The sequence below is a fragment of the Eublepharis macularius genome, chromosome 4 (assembly GCF_028583425.1).
Source record: "Eublepharis macularius isolate TG4126 chromosome 4, MPM_Emac_v1.0, whole genome shotgun sequence".
Lineage (NCBI taxonomy): Eukaryota > Metazoa > Chordata > Lepidosauria > Squamata > Eublepharidae > Eublepharis > Eublepharis macularius.
Window position 1 is genome coordinate 40,773,483 of NC_072793.1, and position 19,151 is coordinate 40,792,633.

General features: G+C 42.3%; 1 protein-coding gene across 1 annotated transcript in view; it reads right to left on the minus strand.

Annotated features, from left to right (window-relative positions):
• Positions 1–512: 512 nt before the first annotated feature.
• The window catches only part of PMP22 (peripheral myelin protein 22), a 35,311-nt gene continuing 16,672 nt past the window's right edge, over positions 513–19,151 (minus strand). Inside the window, exons 4-5 of the mRNA XM_054978646.1 lie at positions 7,510–7,650; positions 513–2,244 (exon numbers count right to left, since the gene is read on the minus strand). Of these exons, the coding sequence (XP_054834621.1) occupies positions 2,078–2,244; positions 7,510–7,650 (308 nt within the window). The 3' untranslated portion in view covers positions 513–2,077. The remainder of the gene's footprint in view (positions 2,245–7,509; positions 7,651–19,151) is intronic.

Sequence of the window (19,151 nt, forward strand, 5' to 3'; positions counted from 1 at the left end):
TTTTGATCTGTTTCTAGTTCAAAGTGTCCATGCTTACCTATACAGCCCTTCATGCGCTGAGGCCCACTTCCCTAAAGGTACCACATTCTCTCTCTATATCAAGAGCCACATGACAGCCACATTCTCCCCAACAGTCCAAACTCAATACAAGTCATGGGGCTCTCCTCGTTAGTTTTTGCAAGAACATGCAAGATGAAGCTTTTGTGGAGGGTAATTAGTGATTTTATTTTATTAGTTATTTTATTTGTGTTTTTGTTAGTGATTTTATTATTTATTCTGGATGTTATAAAAATTTACATTTATGCGATCATATTTTCAACTGCTGGGATCTGTGAGCTTATGAGAGAAAGTGCAAGATACAAATATTCAGATGTGATGGGATCTTGATCCAAAGTGATTGATAACAGAGAATGATGGTTTCTAGCAATTATTTGGCGCACCACAACCCATATTTCACCCATATGCGTGCATTCACTTGGCACAATAAGAGATCCAAAAGAGGGCAGACATGGTTGAGTTATTCTGACTTTTATTTTGTTGCTTCTTAGTCCACACAGTTGGTATAAAATCAGAAAAGCAAAGCAAAATAATTGTATAATAATGTCTGGAGTCTTAGCATCAAAAGGCACCGCTTACACATCTACATGCGGTTGCCAATAGAGTTCATTGCCAGACACACTTTTGGAAGTACAGAAAAGGGTTACAGAGGAGCTGGGGAGATCCAACAGGGTCTAGAAGACTGGCTTCCCTCCTGGCTGTGAGGGAGTGGGGGGGCGGGGGGAGAGACACTTTGGTTATAAATGCTTTATTAAAAAAATAATAGTAATAATAATAATAGCAACTTTCCTAAGTACAAAAGCAGTTATAGGCTGTATATATTACACAGAATTATTTATCATTCCTATTCCTTGGTTTATTCATAAATCGTTATCTGACTTTCCAGTGAGTAAAGGTTAAACGGCTTAGCGATATAAGGAATGGTAAATAGATAGCACCATTTCACAGATTTGGTATTCAATTTCATAGATTGGTGAAGGAGGAGGATTCAGAGCTTACCATGTTTCATTCATTTTCTCTACTTTAGCTTATTCTCAAGTAAAGGGATAGAAAATGTCATTTTCCCCAAGGTCATTATCAACCCCAACAGGCATGACTGAGGATAGCCACTTGGACTAGTTATAAAGTGACTTGATCAACTTTTTTTAAAAAAAATTGCTTCTTATTCTACTTACTCACTTTCTTCTAACTCAACCTGAGTGCTAGTTTTGGGTATTCTAGATCATGCTTACTTCTATGGGACTTAACGCATGCAATGAGCAATGGCAGAGGACATTCCCTTCTGGGACTGACTTTTGATGATGACCTTTATATCCTGCTCTTCTTTCAAGGAGTTCAGGGTGTCAAACATGGAGACTATGCATGGGGGAAAGTGACAACATTACTTTAGGTTGCCACAATGAAACTATGGTCCACATATTACACCACCTACTGGCTATCATTCCAAGAGCCATAGAGGCTCTGCTCTCTCACCCTTGTCTTAGGCATCATCTACATTCTGGTAGACATTCTTCCCCTTTTCACTTAACATTTGTCTCCATCATTTATTTACCAGGGGCTAATGAAGGCATCAGGCACCACCAGTGCAGTAGCAGCATTTCTTGCCCATCCGATTGATTTATGCCAGGCTTGGGGTTGGGAGTGGAAAGCTTTGGAGGAGGGATCCATTTGCTTCCACAGCAGAAGGGGCATGAGGGGGGACAACCCTCTAAATGTACTGTTAGGAGTAAGAGTTCCTAGGCACTTTCTTTAGGCTTAAACATGGTGGCAGGTCAAACAAACAAAAGCAAACAATACTATGTACATATATGTAAAAAGTGTTATAAATAGGTTTTTTTAAAAACCATAGATACTATATACATCTTCAATGAACACGGTAACCCTTCTTTCAGTTAGGTTTCTTTTTTGTTGTTTTCCTTGTTGGGTTTACTTTTTTTGGTTAAATTCCATTTCCCACTTTCTAATTCTCGGACACCCCCTTGTCCCAAGTGCGCCATTCTCCGCAGCCTCACTTGACGTTTCATTCACGCTTCCTCAAAATGACATAAATCACCCCACTAAGGAGGGCCAGCGGGAGGGCCACCCAGGCCAGGATGTACGAGAAGCCGAAGGAGAGGTTCTCTGAAGGCTGATGCCAGTCTGACTGCCTCACGGTGAAGATGGCAGCTCCACTCATCACACACAGGCCTGGGGAACAGAGGAGACAGAACGTGAGCACGAAAAGCAGTGACTGAAATGGAAGACCTATCCAGGGGAGGGGGGCAAAGCTTACTACTACCTCTTCTTCTCCACCCCAAGCCCAGTGTTATTCCTCCCATCAAGAAATTCTAGGTGCTCAGCATCCATATTTAAGAGGCCAGAATCAACATGTCTTGCATTTTTGCAACACCAGGAGCATAGCGGAAGTACCAACTTTGGAAAGACAACCAAACTTCCTTCAGAATCCACTCATCCACCTGTCCCTGAGACCCTACTCAGATTTGCTGAGGTGTAGGGCTTCCTACAATGAGCACTGAACTGTTGTGATAAATTTTAATGACACAATTGCGGTAACAATGGCCTCCAATCTTCTTATTTATTTATTTGATTTAATTTCTATTCTGCTCTCCCCCCAAGTGGGCTCAGAGCGGATCACGTTTTAAAATGTACAATAAATATAATAAATTTTGCAGCAATATAAACATTAATAACACATAATTTATAAAACAGCCACGCACACTTTGCCCCACCGCCTCAGCCTAATAACTCATGGGGTGGGATGGCCAGTTACAGATGGCTACAGAACCAGAAGGGGGGCACATACTCCCCCCCACCTGGGAGGAGGCCAGTTTTTCAGCCTGCCCACCTCAACCCCCATATACCTGGTGGAACATCTCTGTCTTGCAAGCCTGGTGGAAAGATAGTAAATCTGGCTGGGCCTGGGTTTCCACAGAAAATTCCACCAGGTTGGGGCCAGGACCAAGAAAGCTCTGGCCCTTGACGAGGCAAGGTTAACCTCCCAAGGTTAACCTCCCAAGGGACCACCAGTAGATGTTTATCTGCCAAACTCAGCAGTCTCCGGGGAACATATGGTGAGAGGTGGTCCCGCAGGTACCACCTCTCTTGTTTGAATTGGGAAGAGGTTAAAGATGCCCAGTAGAGGAAGCTTGGACAGGCACTGTTTCCATATTGAAAATAACATTTCAGCAAGGATCCCAGTTTGGATGGACCCTGACTCCTTAACTTACTTAGCATAATGATTAATCCTGCCTTGCTGCTAGGCATTAAACCAGACTGCTGTCTCATTATTCCATCCCGCTGTCTCCACTGCCCTAAGCCCAGTGATCAAAGCATGACCAGGGTGAGCCAGGCCCCCTGTGCAGTAATGCCACTAAGCTCAGCTTCTTTGTATTGCCAGATCAGCAACACCAGCTCTAGAACTATGTTGTGTGTGTGTGTTTTAAAAGCCTAGCATCGGGGACTGCCAAGGCTTACACAATGACTCTTCTATTCACTGCCCAGAACAAGGCCTTTTCGTTGATCCCAGCAATTCCACAACCTGCTCAATGTGCCACCAGAGTAGACTCTGTTCCAAATCCCTGCGACGTGCCTCAGGACCACCTACACCTAACCACAGTGATATTTGAGCTGTTCTTTCCCTCTACACTGCCTGCTTTGTTCCCAGAAAGTGCAGGAGTGGGAATGTGTTGAATTCACAAGCTGCTGATGCAGCTCCCATTCTCTCCAGGCCATGAAGAGGACACCCACAGCAACAGCAGAAGCCCACATGCTGGGAGCAAAAATGATTGTCTTCCGATTTGGGTGGGATGGCAAAGAGTGCTGTGATCATTCCACAAATCACCTACAGTCACCAGATAAGACAGCACAGACTGTGTATGTAAAAGGATGAGTAGAAGGCCCTTATTCTGTTCCTGATGGAAGATACCAGAAGGCTTTACTAGGTCTCAAGACAGATTGGGGACGAGGAATGAGATAAAATCCCCACCTTATAAAGGAATTAACATAGATGTCTTGTGCTCCTTATCCTGCAAAGAAAACTTGTAGCCAGTTTTCAGAAATGATATCTGTTGTTATGCCCATGGCAGTACATATACTGCAGAAGCAAAGGCCACAGGGTTCAACTTTGACTTCAGAATAAGAGCTCTTGTGTGTAGATCTAAAAGGAGGGCAGTGCAAAACTGAGAGGTCCATCATACAAGCAACAGTCTACTCCAATCTGAAGGAAATAAAATAGCTTTGAATTCCTTGCCTTAATTACTGCTCTCTACAAGATTGTTTTTATCAACTTGCGCTCCGAGTATGAGTATTTAAAAGCAAACAGAAAAGTACCTCAGAAGTACAAATCTTTCATTCAGTTCTCAACGGACAGACATGGATTTGAATCGGATATCTAACAACAAGATAGGGTTGATCCTATTTGCATTTCTCAAGCTTCCATTTAATTAAGCACAAATGACAAAAGAACATTTTCAGTCATATTGGTGTCATGCAGATATGTCATTCCACACACACAGGAACAGAAGCTGAAATCACCCTTTTTTAAAAAAAATACTGACTATGAATATGTTGACCCTCTGAAGGGATGGCATCAACCAGCCATTCACAAATTATTGCATTATTTTTCATTATTACTTTTTCATAATAAATGTATAAGAAAAGTAAGCACTAGAGATTCTGGGTTTTTTTTTATTGTCTGTATTGCTATCACATGATCACAGAGAATTCCCAGGAAATCTTTCATCCAGGCCCAGACCAGATGGAAGACGACCTAGCTACAATACAAAAGCATCATATACCAGTAGATGGCCTTCAGTTCTAATGGCATTTTCCTTCTTCTGGGAGACCTTCCACACCAAGCAGAAACTACTCCTGCACTCAATATTCCTCCCCTCCAAATGCTGCTAGTGAATTACACAGCAAAAACCAGCAGAATTAATACTGGGGCTCTTAGGGTCAATGGCAGAGGATTGCCTTTGGCGCAGGATCTTCTTCAAAGAGAAGACAATCCTCCAAAGAGGATTGACGGGGTTGAGAAGAGCTCTTTCATCAACTCCTGCAAGGATAGGTTTCAAATGCTCCACCGGGCACAAACGGAGATTCCATCTGGTTACAGCAGTTCCGGTTACACCAGAGCATCCTTACTTAGGCTGCCTACAAATGCTTCTGAATCTTCAATAAACCTCAGCAATGATATGCAAGGTAAAAAAATGGACAGCCGAAAAGGTTGAGCAGTATTATGAGGAAATGTGCAAGCAACCATTTTTTTTTAAAGAATTCAAATTAATTTGGTCACAGGCCAACAAGGCCCCACTCTAGAGCCTCCTAAACAGACTCTCTCTCTTTAGCAGCTGGGGTGTGGAATGTTCGCCAACGGCTTGGCTGGAATGCAGAGAGACGTGGGACAGGCAACAGCGAAGGAGCTACAGACATAAGGACTCCTCAGAAGCGCTCTGCAGTTCCCTTTAGAGCCTGGTGCTACAACAGACAGAGCCACAGAATAAGCTGATGAATGGTGGTCAAGGATGCTTCAGCCTGGAGAAAGTATTGTTTCACTAACTGGCAAGGGAGCAATAATTTAAGCCCAAAGAATGAGACACTGGTATGTACTACAGTAATTCTGTTATTCATATTCTTGTGATTTATTCTTGTTTGAACGCTATTTGTTCAAACTGATTTGTATGTTGCCTCGAAGATCTAAATAACAGAAAGGCAGGACACAAATTTTGAAAACAAATACATCTCTTATAGATGGAACACCCTTAATGGGAGATAAGAGCTTTTCAAGGTATCTTCGAGAGTCAGCACCACCCTAAGGACAGAGACATTCCCTAGTGACACATCTCCTCCTCCCCACCCCTCTGAAAGGGTTGCTTCTGGAACAAGGTACATTCAGGAAAAAATTCATTTTGACCATACAACTCATCAACAGACCCGGAACTGTGCAAGAATTAGTTCAGATAACCTGAAGACTGACCATATGCTCATTCTCTGTCCTCATGCATACCTTAATGTACTTTAATCAGTTAGTCAAATAACTGTACTGACACTATAATTGCAGCAGGTGGACTGGGACCAGGTCCTAAGCTCCCATAAGGAGCTTGGCATTGTGACACAGCATAGTATCAGCCAGAAGTCTTTTGTCCTCTTTCCAGGCTCAAGTCCCATTCTCATCTTCCATACAGCTCTACGGCACGGCAAACAGTACCAATAGAAGCAGTAGTCTCTAACTGCTGAACATTCTGTTTTACAAAAACCTTCTTTAAAATCTTGGACAGAATACAGATCAGGCAATTCAGCAGGGAATTCTGCATGTGCAATAATTTGGAACAATAGTCAGCAACAATGCTTGTTATGGCCAGCCTACCCAATCAGTGTTCAGTGCTCTATCTCCGCTTCTCTTGGTGCCCAGTGCATCCACATGTTCAAAGAAAGTTAAAATGCACTCCAGCCTTTGGGGCACATAATATGGGCATCTCAGCATGAGACCAGGAAGGAAGGAGGAATTCCGGTAACTTCCTATAACTCTTTCTGATGCTCCAAAAGTGTTGTTATTTTTAATCGGTGGTGGCAGAGGGTTTTTCCCCCGGTGGACTGGAATTTGGTATTGCCTAATGAAGCACGGTTAGTCTGCTTCATTCATTGGGATCCCTATTGAGATGGTCTGAGAATTAACCTCTATTCAGTTTGGAGAAATACAAGGCATTCCTGTATCAAGATGGGTAGCCGTGTTAGTCTGTCGGTAGCAGTGGAAAAGAGCAAGAGTCCAGTAGCACCTATTTTTGTGCCTGGATGTAAGTTTTTAGAGATAGATGTAAGTTTAGAAATTTTAAAATTTTAGAGTTGTAAATACATTTTTAACTTGTAATGGCCTGTGGCCACATATAATACATTCAACTAAATAGCAAATATAAGACTAACAAAATTAGTGGTAGGGTATGAGCTTTCGTGAGCCACAGATCACTTCTTCAGGTATCTACCTACCACTAATTTTGTTAGTCTTATAGATGCTACTGGACTCTTGCTCTTTTCCAAGGCATTCCTAGTGAGGCATCGGGAACAGCTGGCTGTGAGAAGGTGGTCCTAGGCCTGGGAGTGAGGCTGGAGACCATACTGAATTCTGGTCAATAATGGGGCCCCGGACAGAATCATAATACAGGAAAAGGTTTGCCAAATTAGACAAGAACAATAGTTTCTCACCCAGTATTAAGCTTGTCAAATGAACTCTTTAGGAGAGGAAGTCACTGAAACAATCACAGTATTCAGCAGTCCTGGATTCAGAAGCACAATGAGGTTGACCAGAGTGAGTGTTCCTGCTTTAGGGCTCCATTTCAAACCTATTTCCATCTATGTAGCTGACATTGCTATTTTAGAATTATCCTATTTCCCAACATTAGTCCCTGCTCCACCTCAGAAGATTTCCCTTTGCAATATTGCAAAACTTCTGTTACTTACCAGCCAGAATCTGGAAAATGCCAGTAAGGTAGAACCGTCCGCCCTTAGTGAGAGTGAAGAGCTGGCAGAAGAACAGGAACAAAGACAAAACACTGAAGATGATGGATAGGATCATCAATGCTTGGACAGATTGTAGCCATTCTGGAAAAAGGAGCAGAACATTAGGGCAATGTTGACTAGAGATAGCGTTACAGTGTCTCTGCGCATGGGACTATAACAGTTATTTCCTGTTCAGCTTGCTATTAAACCCTCAGTCAAAACAATATATTTTCTCCAGCTAGTATAAAAATTATTGTAGGGTATCTGAATTATCACAAAGTTCGTACAAGGATGAAGAAAATTAGTTAAGAGTAGGATGGGGTCCCCAACCTTTTTAAGCCTGTGGGCAGTCACAAAATGGCTACTGCGGGAGGTAGAGCCAGCCACAAAATGGCTGCTGCTTACCTTCAGTCATACAGTGAAGATCCTTGTGCTGTGGTGGCAGCCGCTGTACAAGCAACTTTTAAAAAATCATACAGCCAATCAAATTTCCAACGGCCAATCATAAGACCTGTTGGGCAAAAGCCCCACCTGGCTCCGCCTACCTTCTAAAAATTCTTGGTAGGTGCCAGAAAAATTGTTGGTGGGCACCACGACACCCACTGGCAGCATGTTGGGGACCCCTGGAGTAGAAGCTTCCAAGTGTGGCTGGAAGTGACATATGTCTCCCCTCACTAAAGTAACAAAGCATCTATGTAGGGTTCCTTGCAAATTCTTGCAAAGGGGTTCCTGCAAATTTATTCCAAGCTTTGCAAGGAGGAACCTGTATATGAACCTATGCAACAACTGTGCTTCTTTTTGTGGTTCTGTATAGTACCTTTATTGCAGGTTGCTTGCACTGCCACCACCCAGGACCTACTTAATGGAACAGGCCTCCAGAGCCTGCCACCTTTATCATCTTTCACAAAGGCTTATAAGGCAGCTCTATTTCAGCAGGCCTTTTATTAATTAATAACACTTCTAACTGCTGTTTTTTCAGGCTTTTGTTTTGTGCTGTTGAGTCTGTTAAGTGTGTTTTGGGGTTTTATGGCTTATTACTGTGATTTTGATATGATGCAAAGCTGGCTTGAGCCAAAGAGAAGTGTGGAGTAAGGATTTTATAAATAAATAAAACAAAACTTCCTCACAGTTTCTTCTAAAGTGCCATTTGTGACATAGTAGGCCAGGCTTTGTGACAGTTGTACAATCTCCAGCCTAATCTTGTTGGTAACTCCAGAAACTCTGCAGTGTTTTTAACCCAACACTGCCAGAGGATAAACAACCAGGAGCTTACTGCTAGTTCATGATCTTCCTAGGACCTAGCAGTGTAGCTGCTATTAATAGCACTATTCCTGTCCAATATTGGAGCTTGCTTGCCATTCTTTATATTTGGATGTTGGGCTGACTCTTGCTCAAGACAATAAGACTAACCAACAGACCGGCATGCATTTTCCTTCTCCACAATGCACCCTGGCATAATATGTCAGATGTGAGATGGAATGAAGAGGGTGCTACTCATCAACTAAGCATTATTCTACAAAAATTCTACTTTGTGTTGAGGACATACTGGCATCCTTCTGTTAATGTTTAGCATCTGCTGCTCTGGACATAAATGTCCATATTCTCCATGCAAAGAAGTAACGTAAGTTACTTTCAAATAGGAAGGACTTCATACATGCATTAATAAGAAATCATATTTATTTAACAGCAGATTATAAGAACATAAAGCCAGGCCCACTGGGGGTCTTCAGTGCAGCACCACTCCCATATTCCAGAAACATTCCTGAGCCATATTCTGACTAGGGCACAATGACATACTTGACTGGGGGGGGGGGCGGTATTAAGTTGAAGAAACTGTTTCTGTTCCATATGTCCAAGCTGGTAGAACAATATCTACTTCTAAATGGATTTCCGTTAAGTGAAAGAAAATCCTGACACACACAAACACAAATCATTTCCATAATCCTTATTACCTCTCTCCATCAACATCATAACCATGTACCAATTTAGGTAGGAAACCAAGTATATCACTTTATTGATGGGAAACTGAGGCTGAGAGATGTCAAGTACGACAAAGCAGCCATTTAAATTTAGGCCTTTTTGGCATGGGAGATTCTTGCCACTTTGGGCCCCGTACCTCTTTGGCTATTCTTCCAAATCCCAGATAATTAATTCCCCCTTCAGATTTCAATGTGGCGTTTCAAGGATTCTCTTCCTAATTCTGTCCCCGTGCAGGAAAAGCACAGGCAGAAAATTCAGAAGAGAACCCTTGACACGCCACATTGAAATCTGAAGGGGGGAGTCAATCACCTGGAATTCAGAAGAAAACCCAAAGAGGTAGAGGGCCAGAAGCAGCAAAAATCGCCTATGCCAAAAAGGCCGCAATTGTACTATCAAGCCACTAACATCCATTGAGAAGGACAAAACCTGTTAAGGGTCTTCTTGCGCTAATTGCTTTCCTGTGAGGTTATCATCTTTATCGGTTAATACTGCACTTGAATTAATCACATGAAACAATACCTCCTGGTCTGATGGGTGCGGGAGCAACCTTGCAGCTAGGGGATAGCTTGAATTTTTCCCACATTGCTAAAGATGAGCCCTCAGCATGATATATATGCAACATGCCATCCTTTCAGCATGTCATCTACAAGAGTGGCATGCGCGGGGACAAGAATCACTGTTTCTAAGAAAATAATGACAGAATGCCGGATAATTGCAGTCCTCCCCCTCTCCGCCTTGCCACCCCTGCAACACACACAATCCTCAGGCCTGCTACGTAACATGGCTTTGTGACATCCATGCAATTAGAAAAACAATGATGTCTGGGAAGGCCCTAAAATAATTTGCTTATATACCAATTGATATGCCAGCGGGTTACCAAACCAAAAAAAGAAAAAGAGCCTTGTAAATATCCAGGTACCCTCTGCAACAATCCTGTCCTATTCTCTTATGGAACCTTAGAAGAGGCACTTTACCACAGCTGTCAAAGTCAGGAGACTTATGAGATCAGTCAAAGACATCCTTGAAGCCTGAGTCACAGTTCAGCTATTTACATGCCCTGTGGGTGGGTAAATGCCCTTGCAAAACAAACACCACAGTGAACACGAAAATACCATAGCAGCACTGCTTGGATGCATGAATGTTTAACAAATACATCCAAATACATGGCACAGTTTAGTTCCACTGCTAAAGGAGACTGAATGTGACCAGCTAACTCAAAGGATCATCGCTATCTATTTATAGCTACTTGAAAGTTAGTAGGCTATATGAGAAGATGACTTGACTTTTGCATACAACAGACAGTCTTTCAGAATCATTTCAACTCTTACTACTAGCTAGGAACTGGCAGTCTCTCATGGGATCACTGCTCAAAAAATGGTACCAGAAATCTGGGAGCAATATTTGATGGGTAGGATTATGCATAATCTGTTCTTTGGGGACTTAGGTATGGTAGTTCCTTTATTCGAGTATGATAAAATATGGAAACCAGCTTTGGATTTTATATGTGCTAAAGGTGTAATTCCCTCGATGCAACAAAGTTTAGATGTTTGTTCTTTGTGATTCTTGGGTTTGGAACAGATTGTGAAGTGTAGTCTCTATTAATGCTTTCTATGGTTTAATTTTATGTTTTTTCCTCTCTGTATCTCATGGTTTTATGGTTCCCTTTAGTTTGTATCATTGTTTATATGATTACATTTATTTATAATAATAAAAAATGAATTAAAAGAAACCTCTTACTACTATATTACCAGGATTTTTAGCATCTTGTTAATCTGGCCTTGTAGGGAAGAGAAGGAGACACTAAGGATGCTTAAAATTTCACCCTGGATATGTTTGATAGCCAAGGTGTCAGATGCAATCTGCTCATCCGACATGTTCAGTTCATGCTGAACAGTCACAAATGCCTGCCAAACAGGTTTTCATCAGGTTTCAGCAAAATTACACAAGTGCAAAGACACTGATGAGTCAAACCAATCGGCAGCCGTTATTAGCATCACTAGGGACTACTTAGACAACCACTGAAGTGTAGGATTTAATTAAAACACGGCATTTATTGATGACTAATATGATTTGTGACTGATTTAATTGTATATTTAAACAACTGCCTGCTGAGCAGAATAGTTATGCTGCAAGGATGGGGGGGGGAGGAGTAGAACACAATCAGAGTGTTGTGAGAACGTGCCCACACAGACAAACCTAACTGCACCATACTGCATGGTCAGAACGGAATACAGTGTACCACTCTCCCAAACAGCCACAAACAGGTCAGCAACTAGTTGAAGCTATCATTTAAAAAAAAAATGAGATCATGACCAATGAATAGGATGGAAGATGAATCAAGTGTTTGAGCACCCCCACCAGATACCAGAAACGCAACAGTGTGGAACAACCTGTTAATATAAAGCAGCTTCCCAGGATGTCTGGACAATTTGTTTTAGCTCTTTATATGCTACATGATGCGAATGACAAAAAGAGAGGGTTTGAGCTGCTATGACAGGAGTCTCCAAAACTGCATGGGGAACTGTTCTACCCAAGTTCTGTGTCAGACAGAACAATCCATATAGAGCTATAGTAACCCTGCTTAGTCATTAACTTTTTGAAGCTCCAGGAAAGCATGCTATACCTGATCCTCTCAATATGCCCAGTCACCATGACTGGCGAACAGGGAATCAGAAACCCAGGTTTGTTGTGGGTACATACTTGCACATACTGAAGCTTATAAATATGCACATTGCCCTATTCCAACAAAACGGTGATTGCATCAGAAAGACTGCAGACAGCGTACTCTTCCAGTATACAAGACAGAAGCAATAAAAAGTAACAACTGAATAGGGTTAATGCCACAAACTGAGTGTGCGGTGGCATGCTTTTAATTAATGCCCGTTACTTCCTATCTACCTTCCTTGGACTTTTCCTGGTATCACCTACAGGACTTTCCCCTGCTTGGCTGCACGAAAAGATTTAATATGCTACAAAAAGAAGAGCCAACACTCCTTTTAGTGTCTAGATGTAATCTCTAAGCGCATGTGTACGTTCTCCTTCCCTAAAACTTCAGCTGAGTATCACCTATCAGACATAGCTGCCTGTCACATGTACAGTTTACATTATACTTCATGGAAGTTGATTCAAAAGATGCAGGAAAAAAGTGTAATTCATTTCTTCTGCCATTCTCTTCATTTCCAAGGAGTTCTGCGTAGGGAAATAATTCGCTATATTGCCTCCTGTAGTTAAAAGATTTCACCATATTTCAAGAGTCAGTGTGGTGCAGAGCTTATGGTGTCAGACTAGGATGTGGGATACAGGTTCGAATCCCCACTCTGCCATGGAAGTTTGCTGGGGGACCTTGGGCCAGTCACATACTCTCAGCCTAACCTACCTCACAAGGGTGTTGTGAGTAGAAATGGGCACAAACAGCAATACGAACAAAAAAAAGCCACAAACAGCCCAATCTGCTGTTCGAGAACAAGCTGTTCATGAGGTCCCATTCTAAACGAACAGGTGGTCGTTGCAAGCCTTGTTTGTTGCTGTTCGTCAAGCCAGACGGTCTGGCACCTGCAATCAATTCCCTTGGCAACTTAGGCAGGGATTGTCTGAACTCTGTCTGAACTCCTGCTGTTGCCCAGGAAACCCCAATCTAAGCCCAATTTAGCTTGATAGGCAGGTCTTCCTTTCAAGTGTGGAGCTCCAAATCTGTTACAAGGGAGCAAAGACCAGGGGGGAGGGGGCTCCCAGCTCTGGCTTTGCAGACAGTGGAAAGAGAGAGACAGCTGCTGTTGGCATTTTGATAGAGAAAGTGCATTGGAGCTTGAATTTTCTGTGTGTATGGTGGGATAGGAATCTACACCTTCAGGTTCCAGGGCTGCTGCCAGGCTCTGGGCCAAGCTATTATTTATTATTGGTACCTTTCATCTCTCCACCAGCACTATATGAATACAGGAGAAACGAAGAACTGACTTATAAGAGATTTCCAGACTCTGTTGAGAGTTTATCTTTCAGGTTTCCCGGAGTTACCTCCCTTGCACGGCTTTGGACTGTATTCCGTGTGGGGGGTGTAGGGTTGTTTGATACATTATAGTGTATGTACTGCTATGAAAGAATAGATATGAAATTATTAATGGTGTAGCACTTGGGCACTTTAAATATTATAAACTTTTTGAATTGTAATTAAGGTATTCTCTCCCTGTGGGATTTGTTCCCTTTCTTTTGCTCTAAGTTCTGTATTGGGAGAGCCATCATTTATAGTGTTTAGGCACTGGGGCCAAGCTATTATTCATTATTGGTACCTTTCCCAGTGCCTGCTCAGGTCAGGTTTCTGGGAGTGGTGCAGTAGGGATCTTGACCAAACTTGGATGATGGCTGGAGGAGAGCCTGCTGGCCCCCACGAACATCCAACCACGAACATGTTCGTGACCAGGTCATGCTCGTAAGTGTTCGTGAGTCCCTGTTCATGGATGGCAATGACCAACAAACATCATGTTCGTGGTTTTTTTTCCTGTTCGTGCCCATCTCTAGTTGTGAGGATAAAATGAAAGGGAGGAGAATGATGTATGCTGCTTTGCATTTCCATAGGAGAGAAAGGAGCAGTATAATAAAGTAAATAAAAATAAAATAAATCAATTTCACATATGGTACGGCTGTACTCCTAGCAATTAGGATGCTATTTCACCAACCTCAGGCAGCTCTCTATCCATCAATTTAATGTTACAATGTAGTGCCTTTCAGAAAGGATAGTGGTATCTTTTGCAGGAGTCACATGATTTGCTTCACCCCACATGGCTGTGTCATTTACATTCCCCGTGAAAAACTGTCACAAAGAAAAGCACTTCCTAGATGGCCGCTCATTAACAGCCCCTGAACTTCATTGGCAGGCAAGCAATCCAAGCCTGACAGCCCTGTTATTACAAAAACAGTATTAAAAATATAAAATAAAGTTACCATAAATGAAGGTTAACATTTCAAAGATCACACATGTTGTTTAATGAGAGACATCAAGAGCTACACACATGGAGAGTTTTAAATACTAGTTTATCTCAGGGCCAAGCTCAAAGTGACGAATTACACTTGAATGGCAAGTGAACAGACTCACATGTATTCCTCCCTGTTGACTTGTGCTCCACTTGTGCCTCACTCGAGTTGAGCGCAAGTGAACAGGGAGGAATACATGTGAGTCTGTTCACTTGCCATTCAAGTGTAATTCGTCACTTCAAGCTTGGACCTCACGGAGCTCCCTGGGTTAAAAGAAGAAGAAAAGATTATGTGCCTTGCTTTCAATTCCCTTTATCGCTGTATAAGCACTAAAGAATGCAGCCCAGGCAGGTACGAGCTGTTGAAGGATCCTTAGAGTAAGCAGTAAGAAATAGTATCCTCCACAATGCAGGTTTCTTGTCCAAGAAATGGCATGGCCACAGTAGATACGCATTTAGAGTCCCAGTTAGTTTATCAAGAATGAGTGCTAATTTTCCCACATGAAGTAGCCAAATGAGAAAGAGCACACTTGCTTCGAACAATCTCTGATATCTCCCATTAACAACTGAAGCTTGGGTAGCAGGGCTGGGATAGACCTCCACACCTCTGGTAGAGCACAGTTCATACTAGGCTAGATAGACCAATGACCTGACTCATTTAAAGGCAGATTCATATGTGGAGACATTAGCAGGGAGGCTGCAAAATAAAGGAGTGTTTCATGATAACAGAACCTATATCCAAGAGAATGAGTTACTGCATTATAACTTGAACTAATAATGACCCCAGATAACTAAATACCATTCCATGCTATCACATGAAGCTGCTTGATTAATCATATAATCAAAGGAATAAACATTTGAGTTTTGAATTTCACATATACTACGTTTTGGCTTCAGAATACAGCATTAAGCAAAATCTGGTCAAAACGTTTTAAGCCTTATTTAGAATGTGAGGGAAGAACCATATCAACCACCCTGAGCGCCTTAGAGGAAAAGCAGGGTAAATACGCAACAGAAAGAGACTCCAAGCTTCAGTTGACTTAAGCCTTGCAACGAAGAAAGATAATACATAAAATTCTCCAAATCCTGGGATGAAGAAGGGGGTTCCAGAGCCCCAAAAGAAAAAAAACAGATACAATCATTTTTAAAAAAATTGAGGGGAGGGCACGAAACAATGGAAGCCATGGGGGTTGGAAAAAACATAGTATTTTATTTGGCTATTTACACTATGGTTCTCTCTCTAATGGGACCTCAAAGTAGCTTAACAACATCATTTCCATCTCCTCCATTTATCCTCATAACAACGCTCCCTTTGATGTAGGTTAGTCTAAGAGAGAATGACTGGCCCAAGGTCACCCAGTGAGTTTGCACAGTAGAGAGGGGATGTGAACCTGGCTCTCCCAAACTCTAGCCCAACACTCTAACCACTATACTACACTGGATAGTACGTACAGATGGCTGTGGAGGCCTAAGAGATCTGTAAGGAGGGTGCCACACAAGAAATGAGAAATAAGCTACAACTGGGAGGCTAAGCAGATGGGAAGAAACAACCATACTTATTATATATCTAGAACTTATATAATATCTAGAACAACAGTGAACCTAATTCTTCCATACAGTTGAGATCAAGAAAAAAAAAGTTGTAATCAAATCTAACTTTACCTCAAGAAACTGACTGGGACACATCTCAATTAGTAATTGAGCCAAACATGGCAAGGCTACTAGTCTACCTGTACATCTTCCCCATTCATGGAAAATTCTCACCATAAAACTGCAGCCCCTGCTTTGTCTCTCAGGCTAACTAGCAAAGCACACTTATTCTAGTCTAAACTTGCTGAAATCCATAAACTTACGTGGGAGTAACTCAACAATAGAATTGCACTGTCAGTCTCCTAAGGAGAACACATGCTCAAAACTGTTAAGCAGGAAAAAAAATTACACAAAAGAATCCTTTACAGGACACATTTACACCGAGTCAGAAAAATCATTCTGTGTAAGTAACAAGGAGTTCAGTAGCCTGGAGAAATTATACCAAGATGCCTCAGAGTAAATCCTGCATATAACAGAATCTGGGTGTACTTGGCAAATGGCTACGGAGGAGTCACTGCAAGATGAATCAAGATATACCTACAGTTGCAAGCTTGGTGATTTGTACAGATTACAGGTAGCAAACTCCATCTTTGAATGTCTTCCCATAATTCCTGCAATTAGCATGGCTGGGAGAGTTGCTTTTTGGAAACACTCAAGTGTGGGTTTTGGCTTCAGTTATAGTTACTGAGACCAATGTGCCCTAAACAACACCCCTTTCCCTTTGTGCCAGTGCAGGTCCTGCCTTTGTATCCCAATGAAAGCAGCAACTGGCTATTCTCTAGCTTGAACTCCCTTCTTTGGAGGCCTGAGCCGAAGTATATTCCAATGGTGATGTAAGACTTTTGTTATCTAAGCAGGCTGAGAATAGGTACAGGAGGTATTTCAGTGGCCCGTTTGGATCTGTATTTTTAGCATACTTGATTTGGCTATACTGGTGCCATGAGCTCTAAGCCAGAGGCACGGCATTTTTTAAACACATGAAACAAGCATACTCTCTTTTGTTCCATTTGGTATCTTGTAGTAGCAGGCTGTTTAACAGATTGCACAGCCATCCTCTAATGGAAGATGCTTGCAGGAAATGAGCAGATTTAACTGACAAGAACTCTTCACTAGTAGGGGAGAAGGAAACTCTACATCAAAGTATCGTCTGTTAAAGGAACTGTTTACTCTTCACTGGCCACAGCTCTCCAGGATCTCATTTGGGGGTGATCTTTTCTACAGACCTTTTAATTAGAGATACCAGGGATTGAACTCAGGAGTTCTCACACGCAAAGCACATGCTCTTCTGCTGAGTCAACGCCCCTTCCCACCCCGAAAGCTCTACAAGACTGCAAAGCTTTCCTGAACTATAAAGCTTTCCAAGTGGGTATGTATTTATCTTCACTTGTTCCTACATGTTCTCTGCCTGGCCTCTTCCCCTGCAAAGAAGATAAGCACTCTCAGGAGACCATCCCAAGGAGATTCTTGACATTCCAAAGGTTATCTAAGCAATCCAGTGCCTCTTGGACCTTACCACAACCCTGTAGGGCACCTATGGCCCTTCAGGAATGAGTAATTCACGAAACTTACAATCCCTTCTAAATAATCTGCCCTGCTTCCTTTATAGACCTGACCATTCTTTTGCCAGCTCTGCTCCCAGCTGTTTATCAGGAACCTAACATGCAGAATCTGAACAGCTGGAGCTTTTCCGGGCATGGAGGCATAAGGAGGAGAAGGGCTTCCAGTGGTTCATTTGTGTTTGTCAAGCTGTTGCTACAGGAAGGGGAGCAGGGCTAATAAAAATGTGGAAACCCAACTTTAAAAATATAAGAATTATGCTACACCATCAAATTACCATGCAGCTTATTTGCAAAAGTTGCTACTCTATAATAAATAACCTTTTACTAAAACATGCCATCACTCATAAAATATAAGAATTGTCCACAGGGAATGTAACTACTAACTCCTCTAACAAAGAACATCTGTAAAACCTTTCCCTCAAGACAGTGATCCCCAACATGCTGCTCCTGGGTGCCAACCATGTAGGGTTGCTAACTTTTAGACTGGTTTCTTTAACTGTCCCCTTAAGATGAGTTGGTGATGGAGAGTGCTGTCAAGTCATAGCTGACTCATGGTGACCCCTAGTGGGGTTTCCATGGCAAGAGAGTAGCAGAAGTGGTTTGCCATTGCCTGCGTCTGCAACCCTGGTCTTCACTGGAGGTCTCCCAACCAATTACGAACCAAGGCCAACCCTGCTTAGCTTCCGAGATTTGATGAGGTTGGACTTGTGCTATCCAGGTCAGGGTCTGTTAGCAATTACAATGGCCCATTTTCACTCATTAAATACTCTTACTTAACAGACATGTTTAGTTTTTTTCTTCTTTAATTGCCATGGTACCCACTGATGTGTTTCTTGGTGACTACTTCCTTCTTCCCCAGAGAGCTGGTCCTGGTATTCCTCCACCTCACTTCAAAGAGACCAGAAAGCATCACCTTCCTGTCCACAGAGAGCACCCATTTAGAAACGTCTCTCTCCATCCTAAGATAGTCTTTGAAGTCATTTCGTGTTGCTGCGAGGGTGGCCAAACACCTGTCCAATCCCTTTAATAGAGACTTAATGTGGTGTTATTTACCTCCATGTCATGAAAAACTGGGCAACCAGAATAGCCCAGTTCGGCTGGAGCTCATCAGATCTTGGAGGTTAAGCAGTGTCAGCCATGATCAGTTCTTAGAGGAGAGACCACCGAGGAAAACTGGGGTCACTATGTGGAGGAAGGCAATGGCAAACCATCTCTAGTTGTCTCTTGGCTGGAATGCTCCATGGACTGCACATTCTTCTTCTTCTCATGAAAAGATTCAGCCGTTCATTTCCAAACATTTAGTTTCTGTTAAACGGACAGGACATTTTGCTCCAAGCCAGATGGCAACCCTAAAAGAGGCCTCCTATACAGCAACAGAAGTTGACAAATTTGCAGGTGGGACAACTGAAGCAGATTCAAACGAGGAACAATTTTTAAAGTTCATATAGTCCTGCTGAAGCACACAAGAGCATTGGAATGTGTAAGTTATTCATTACCATTCTGAGGTAGT